We start from the raw sequence: 8758 nt of genomic DNA on the forward strand, positions 1-8758 counted from the left end.
TTCCACACAGAAATGGCACGAATCACAGTCCATGCTAAATAAAAAGGGCGGGGTCTGGATGGGTCACTTCTCCTGAAGCAGGGCAGGGATGTTGATGTTCCAGCCGATGGCCTGCCGGTCGAAGCCGCAGGTGAACAAGTTGCACGCCTGGTTCTCCTCGTTCCATGCTGTGCAGCACACCATTCGCCTATGACCCTGCACACATGCAGATATTTACGATGGTTTTTCTTTAAAAAAAAAAAGCAGATGTGATGCAGCAGTCATTTCTAGTACCGCTTTCGTCCTCTCCTTACCATCCGGTTGCTGCGTGGAAGTCGGGCTAGCCTCACCCCGCTCATGTCAAACAGGCGGACTTGTCGATTGTCGTGCGGCAGGGCGATGATCCTTTGGTTGGCCGAGACGCTTATCCTGAAACATCACACAAAGTTGCACTGTGAAGTAGATCTCTTTGGAAAAAACGGTTCAACGGTATGTCAATTTATGAAAGATGTTTTATTCCAAGGGTCACAATTTCTCATCCGAGCCGACAAAATAAAAACGAGTGAGAAACCTTACATTGCAGGGACAAAATAAAAAGGGATGAAAAGTTGGAAAACGGATTACAATTCATGATGTTTTCAGCTTTTAGTCTCCATTTAAAGGAACTCAGTGTTTCAGCAGTTTTGCAGCGTTTTTAGGTTGTGCTCAGACTGGAGGAGCGTTATAAACTCAATGCTGACAGCTGACTGCTGCAATTGGATTGAAACGGATCTAATAAAAATACAACTTTGAACACAAAATGAAACTTGACTTCTCATTTCTTTAAACGAAATCTGCAGATCTGAAAACTGGAAAATATTTTCATTTTTTTTTACGATCTATCCCTACCCCCACCAAAAAAATAACTACAGCAGATGTAAATATTAATATCAAACTTCATGCTACACAGATGTAATGCATTAATAATCTGCGATTCTCCCCTAAGAAACACACTGCTGGGTCCGGTCCTGGATTACACGCTTTCAGCACGACAATTTTTAAAATCGACGCCTTTCACCCACCTGTTGACAGCTGAGTCGGTACGGATGGTTGCTATGGGCGATCGCATGTTCTTCAGGTCCCACACCTTCACGGTGCGGTCGTCGCTTCCAGAGACGACGTTGTCCCCCACGGTGAAGACGGCGGACGTCACGGTGCTGCAGAAACAGGACAGAGCGGGACGGTCAGACAGGAAGAGGAAACAATCACTTATGAAGCAGTTTCTGCAAAACGCAGAGAAAACCTCGCTTTAGACCTCAGGTCTTGAAGAGAGGGTGGATCTCTCACTTGTCAGAATCCGACGGTTATATATATTTAAAAAAAAATTCACAAAAGGTGTTTGGGATGTAACAAAGCTATTTTATTGTAATATAATCAAATCAAAATATAAGTTCCTTTAAATACTGATCTAGTTGAGGGAGAGGGAATAAAGCAAAAAATAAATTACAAAAAAGCTACAAATACCTTTATTTTACAGGTAATGTTGGGGTGAGAGGCAGAGTACTCCCCTTTTCCTTATTATTTAAAAGTATATACATATCTTAGAATAGCAAAAAATAAAAAAAACAACAACACAGGAACAACAAAACTATTATTCATTACCAGCAACACAAAATCTCCTTACAGCATTTAGCTCACATGGTTTTTCGTTCTCTTAGGCCTCAACATTTTCTTCTTCTTGATACGATGAACATGAAACCACTGAATCCATTTCTATAACAAACTGAATGCAAATAAGCTTCAGAACTCGACTATCAGATCCATTATTCGTCAAGACTGAATTCTCTTAATCCCTTATTCATTCTAAAGGGAAAATTAAATGTTGTCATAACTCATGTTGTCCAATTATCCTCAAAGAGCCGCAGCGCCTGGTGATGCTGTGGGTGTGAAGGATCTCCAGTCGGTCCTGTTACACGTAACTGTCCGAACTGAGAGAGCAGAAACCAGAGGGAATGTTTGTCCAAACGCGCAACGTGAACCCGAAAAATTAGAAACAAAAGTCTAAAACAAAAAGAAGAAATCAGACCTACAACAACTTGCTTATTCTTACACGCTCGTAATTTTATTCACTATTAGAAACGTTCAGTTTTTCCCTTTTGTTCCCGTCCATTCATGGAGCGAAACATACAAAAAATAAAATAAAATAAAAAGAAGGAAATAATTATAGTAAACAGTGTTCCATCACACCTCTCCTTTTCAGCTTCTACATCTAGTCTGTCCTGTTTAAATGAACCACCCCTTTAATTCAAATTGACATGCCATTACAGGCTAATTAGGCACCCAAACCTGGCCCCATTAAAGGCTGGGGCTCAAGGAAAGTGCTGCGCCGATACTGGCACCTCCTGACTTTGAAGGGTACAGCCCAGCTGGGAATACAAGCGGCGTGGAGGGGATGATGGGAGGTGAGCACGCAGCGTAATCAGACAAGGTAATTGATTATAAGGTTGATTAAGGTTAAAGGGTTTCTCACGACGACATTGAGGAAGGAAAAGGGGGGGAAGAAGGAGTTTGGTGGTACTTAACGCTCGGCTGGTCTCTGACAGCCAAGGTCAAGAGACTGAAAGACCCGAGGAAAAAAAAAATGATTACAAATGTAAAAGCATCTCACCGACATTAGTGGAGAAAAAGTGAGATTTTTTAAAAAATATTAATGAGTGTATATACAAAAAAATGATGCAATCCTGTCATGACAGAATTTTTAAATTGAATCAAGGCTGAGTGCATTTCACTGCTGGGAGTCCATTATGATTTTTATTTGAGTTAATTGCTGCGTCTAATTACTTAATTGCAATAACTGTATTTTAATCAAAACCTATACACTGACAAATTAAACATTATTTTCCATTTTAAAAGAAACTTTTTTTGCTGCTAAATTGTTGAATAAATAGACAAATATACAAAGTTGTTTATGTTATCAGTCTGTTGCTCCCAGAGGGCCAAAACAAGCATCTTTGTCGTCCATTGTTGTCATCAGCAGATGTCACTCGTGTGCCAGATTTATGGGCATACCAGAAACGAGCAAATGCAAAGTTCCAGTTGGAACCTTTGTTTGTTTTTGATTGTGTTAAAAAAAAGGTAAAAAAATATATAATTAATTAATCAAAATGAATGCGTTAAAAGTCACTGCCCAAATAGATTTAATTGGGATTCTATGCAATAGATGAAGAGAAAGTCTTGGATAAGTGAAGAAGAACAACCCGCAGCATGACGCTGTCATCACCATGTTTCAATGTAAATGTAGTTTACTCAGGCTGATGTGTGGTGATGGGTTGTTTTGCCACACATGGCTTTTTGTGTTTAGACATGCAAACAGTTACTTCTCTCATAGATCATCTTAGTCTGGTCAGTTTGGGTTGCTTAAACTGTTTGTTTGCCAACTCACTGACAAAATTTAATCAGAAATTAGATATTTTTTCCTTATGGCAATTTAAAGTTTTTGAGAAGTTGACAATCACCAATTCACTAGAAACCAGAGCTTTTAATTCCTCAGGATGAACGGAGGGTTTTTATCTACTTTGATGTTGAATTATATGGATCTTAAACTGTTGGTATTTAAAGATAAAAGCTACAGATGTAAATGAAACCAGTCAGATGGAGACTAAGTGCTTTTGCAGCTTTGTGTTAATTCTCCAGCGCTGCAGCAAAGCTGACAGTCCCTGAAGTGCTGGAGTATTCCTCAGGAGAGACGAGATATCAGATCTGCATCTAACACACACACACGTGCGCGCGCACACACTCTGTGGAGCGCAATCAGAATGTCTGAGGAAGCCGTCAACGGGAGGGGAGACAAACCCGACATGGCATCCCGTTTGTAGAGCAAGTGCGCTGTCGTTTCTCGTTTGCTCTCGGCCGTTTTGTTAGCTCGCACGCCGTTGTCATTACACTGCAATTATGGCGGGGCGGTGGGACGGAGGGTGGATGCTGCACTTTTAGCCGCCGCGCTCCGCTGTCAGCCAGCGTTAGCCGTAATTGCCGGTGAAGGCGGTGGAAACGGGAGGCTTTCACCCCCCCTCCCCCCCCTCCTTCCTCCGGCTCTCAGCCTGCACTGCCTCTATTAAACCATTCTCATTTATGTCTGCGACTGCAGCTTTTCACAGGAATGATGGCGTGTTTATGTCAGTCATGTTGCCACATTATGCCACAAGGAAGATCCCAGGAAACGAGAGAGAGACGGCAGTGGATGTAGCTCGCTGCGGACATGTAGCGACAAACTGGTTCAGGAAGTGACCCTTTAGGACCCAAAGAGTGGATCCAATCTGTTCTCAATCTAAAATATCAACTTTATTTAAGAATTTCTACCTGATTGGGGAAAAGAAACAGAAATTCATCAGCATCTTCAATGGAAAAATGGTAAATCTGATGCATTCAAACATTTTATTACAGCATATTTCAGACTACTTAAAAAAAATATAATAAAGGGACACGATTGAAGTTTTTGTGCTTTCACTGATGTTTGGAACTCAAGATGAGCCATCTGGTCCTCATCCAAACGTAAAGTGGAGATTTTATAAACTGCTTCTTCTTCCCCGAGCTACTTCATGTATTTTTAGTTTAAATATAAGAAGGATTAAAAAGACTACAAGCCATGATGATTATAGCCTCCAGATCATTAAACTCCACAATGTCTCAAAATTCAAATGTTAAATCAATTATTCAGATGACGAATGTCGCTTTCTGCTGATTTTTTATTTAACCATTTATGCCTTTTTTAACACAGTATTAGAAATACATTAAAAGATGCAAACAATTAAATTCAGTTTTTAACAAGAAAAACAAACATTTCATCATCTAAATTGCAGTAGTACATTCCTTTATCATATAGATTTCTTGATTAACATTAACAATTAATAATCAGTATGGTAAAGGGCATCTGTAATATGAAATTTTGTTTTTATTTTTATTAATACAGAATTTGAACCAGGTGAAGCTAAATCTACGTCATGTGAGGAGTTCTGGTAGGACATTTCTGCAGACAAAAAAATAATAATTTTTTCTGTTAAATGCAAAATATTTTTATGTAGTATTTTACTTTTTTTGTACAGTTTTGGCTTAGTTACTGGATATGTTGAAGAGTTGACGACTAATTGATTACTGAATTAGTTTACGATCATGTCAATAACTGATTAATCATATTTAATGTGATTAATCATTTCAGCCCCAACTCCGTTTTATTTTTTTTTGTCTGGAATCGGTGACAAAAAATATTGAACTTTTTCCCAATAATTTAACTTTTTTAGATGTAGCTGTGGATCCATTTCTCCTCTCTTTTTACTGGCATCTTTTTCAAATATCAGTACTCATAATAAACTCTAATAGACCTGTTGCAGAGGTCTACAGAGACTAAATAATTCACCTTATTTATTGTTTCTATTGTTTTAATTTTTTTGGACATTTAAAATGTCTTCCAGTTCCATTGTTAAATGTTTGTTAGAATTGATAGTTTATTAATCTTAAAGAATATGTTCTAGTATAATTATGCTATTAGCATGATATTACTTGAAAATAGAGTCAAAACAACAATACTATTGTTTATCGCAATAACTTCTGAGACAATTTATCATCCAGCAAATTTGTTATGACAGGCCTCTTCATTAAGCCTACAGATCAGCTTACAGTATTCAGACAATTCCTGCAATTAGCAGCAGTAAAATAAAGCCTCGACCTGCTCCAAGTTAGCAGTTGAATAATACAGTAGAGTTAATTCAAGCACATGAATATTTAACAAGCAGCAGATGAATGATTTTTGTTGTTTATAAAACAGAAATCTGTGTCATATTTACATGTTTTGGAGGGTTTGGTGCTTTGAACACATCAGGAAGGGCGAGAGGCAAAAGAGGCCTCATGGGAAGGACATAAGGACGGAGGAGAGGAGGCGGGGATGTTAACTGTGAAACACTGGAGTCTAATCTCATTACTGCAATTGTCTATGGGAGGGAATTAGTCTGGGATCTGCAGGAATTATTCATGTTGGGATTGTACGTAATGAGCTCGACATAATCCCTCGCCTGCAATCAAAAGCTGCCAGAGAGCAGCAGCCAGCGGACGCGTGTAGACATGCGCATAAACACACACACACACACACACACACACACACACAACCCCTCCTCTTACGGCTTTTAAAGAGCAGCGCGGCTAAAAGCCACAGACGAGCCTGACAGCCGTCACTTTGAAACGGGCGGCTGCAATTGAGTGTTAACAGCAAGCGAAGAGCCAAATTACACAGAGTGGGGGGATTAACGCTGAAACGGACAGATAAATGAACAGGAGAGCGGGGGAGAAAGAGAGGTAGCGATAGGAAACAGAGACGCAAACTGTCGGAGTGAAGAGAAGTGCTCAGTAATGAATGAAAGGCAAGTGGAGGATTTGGCTTAGAGCAATAAGGTCTGCAGATTAATGCTGAAGGAAAGAGGAAGAAGGGAACTGGAGGGGAATAGAAGAGCTGGAGGATGAGACAGCACCACCTAGTGGACATTTGGCTGCAAATCAGTCGCAACCAAGGTTCAAAGTTTGAAAGTTTGGTAACACTTTCTACTCAATCACATAATACTGTCATAAACTTAATACAACACCTGTTATGAACATGAAGGTGTCTTTATGAATGGTTATGGCTGCTGTCATTAAGTGTTATTTGGTAATTAATGACACTTTGAATGCAAAGTTGGCAATTTAACGGACTTTTTATGCACATTTTAGCAAAACTTTACATTCAAAGTGTCATCATTTACCGAATGACACTTCATAACAGTCAAACATTCATGAAGACTAGTACATGTTCATAATAGTCATTATGTCATGTTTATGACAGTGTCACGTCAGTCTTGTGCACATCCCTTCTAATAAAGTGTTACTGAACGTTTGGGCTGCAGGCAAATGGATGTGTGAATGAAATCGGAGGACAGACTCTCAAACCCTGAAGCCACAATAAAAAAAAAAACAACAACAACAAAAAAACCCCCAAGAAGATCCAATCTGTGAGAAAGGAACAGAGGAAAAAACCCGATGTGGACTCACTCTGTGTGTCCCTGGAAGACGTTGACAGAGTGGATGGACGGGTCCCTGAAGTCCCACAGTCTAAAGGTGGTGTCCCTGGATGAGGTGACCACCAGGCGCTGGGTGGGGTGGGTGCAGCAGTGGGTCAGCTCCTGGTCATGGCCTGCACAAACACAAACATTGGTAACATTACAAACACACACTTCAAAACCTTCATCAAGATGTGAATGATTATAGATCAACAAATTTTTTTTTTACATTTTCAGAATCTGAAATCTGTTTCTCTCATTTGTTTTCAGCCCTGTTGACTAATCATTTCCATTTCCATCATTTGTAACCCGCTTGCTCCTTTATGCTGCACTGCAAAAACACAAAATCTACTACTTTGTAAAATCAATATTAAGGATTTACTGACTTAAAACAACCTTCTGAGTCTTACTGAAAAGTTACTTGTAAATTAGTTTTGTTTTATTCCAAGTATTCTAAGAGATTTGCACTACAAAAATGGACCATATAATACTTGATAAGATTTTGTGTCTGTGCAGCGAACCACCTTACCACCCTGTTTCACTGATGACAGAAATGTTTCAAATTTAGGCTGAAAAGTTCAAATTTGGACTTTTTTCACATCCTTGAACAAAAGCTAAAGAGGCCACAAACAGAACGTTTTGTCCTCTGTCCAACTGAATCGTCCACTCACGACCAAGTGTCCGTACAGAATATATCCACTAAAACATTTTCCCTCTGCTGTACAATGATCCAAACCACCAGCAAGTTCATACCGGTCAGAGTGTGAACCAGTTCGGACGTCTCCACCTCGTACAGGTTGGCGGCGCGGTCCCACGAAGCCGTCACCACCTGCCTGCCTCCCACCAGCCAGTCGGCTGCGATCACCACGCCCTGGTGGCTCTTCAGGGTTGCTGTGGCAACGCGGACCGTGGGGACCTCAGAGGGGCCGTCTCCGTCCACCTCGCCCTCTTCTCTGTCGGATGAGTCCTGGTCATCGTCGCACGGAGCCTGCAGAAGGACAAGATATGGTTGAAAGTAGATGTGTGCACACAGTGAACAGACTAAACCTTCCTGGTTTTTGGTCAGTTATTGTCAAAAACTATTTCTGGGATAAAAGACAGAATAATGAGATGTTTTTTTCACAGATTTTTAAATGATTGTTTTTAGAGATGTGCCGATCAGATTTTTTCCTGCCGATTCTGATTCCGATCACCACGAGGGCCGATCACCGATACTGATCACATAATTATAATTTTTTTAATCATAAGCACTACCGGTTACATTATGTGGAAAAAGGAATCATGAATTCACCTTAATTTAGACAAAAACTTGTTTTTGATCACTTTTTCCAAGAAAAAAACAAAACAGGCATTGTGCAAATTGTCCTGCTATCGGTAGGGTTGCCACCCATCCCTTAAAATACGGAACCGTTCCGTATTTGGCTGTTAAATGTTGCGTCCCGTACTGAACAGATACAGGATGCGATTTGTTCCGTATTCTACAAATGTGTATGTCTAAAAATAAGGAAGTGGTCCCTGAGTACTTTATATAGTAGGCTGCCCCAGTCATTGTTTCACTCACGGAGTTGGTGTTGCAATATTGTGCCCAACTGCTTTCTGGGTAACACATACCAACCGACACGCTGCCGCCGCAGTCTTCCCCCCCCTGGCATCCCCCTAGCCCTGGCTTTAAATATCTATGGACTGGTCCCTTGGGAACCCTAGTCGAAGCACTCCCCCTT

The 8758-nt window shown here is 40.4% G+C and overlaps 1 protein-coding gene across 4 annotated transcripts in view; it reads right to left on the minus strand.

The window, feature by feature from the left end:
- Positions 1-6: 6 nt before the first annotated feature.
- Positions 7-8758, minus strand: part of LOC103132678 (WD repeat-containing protein 37-like) — a 19961-nt gene continuing 11209 nt past the window's right edge. For all 4 annotated transcript variants that reach the window (XM_016667520.1, XM_016667521.1, XM_007544474.2 and 1 more), the window contains 5 exons: positions 7791-8025; positions 7030-7171; positions 1041-1175; positions 294-408; positions 7-195 (listed from right to left, as the gene is read on the minus strand). In XM_016667520.1, coding sequence (XP_016523006.1) covers positions 64-195; positions 294-408; positions 1041-1175; positions 7030-7171; positions 7791-8025 — 759 coding nt within the window. In that variant the 3' untranslated portion in view covers positions 7-63. The remainder of the gene's footprint in view (positions 196-293; positions 409-1040; positions 1176-7029; positions 7172-7790; positions 8026-8758) is intronic.

Source organism: Poecilia formosa, unplaced genomic scaffold, assembly GCF_000485575.1.
Source record: "Poecilia formosa unplaced genomic scaffold, Poecilia_formosa-5.1.2 Scaffold1209, whole genome shotgun sequence".
NCBI lineage: Eukaryota > Metazoa > Chordata > Actinopteri > Cyprinodontiformes > Poeciliidae > Poecilia > Poecilia formosa.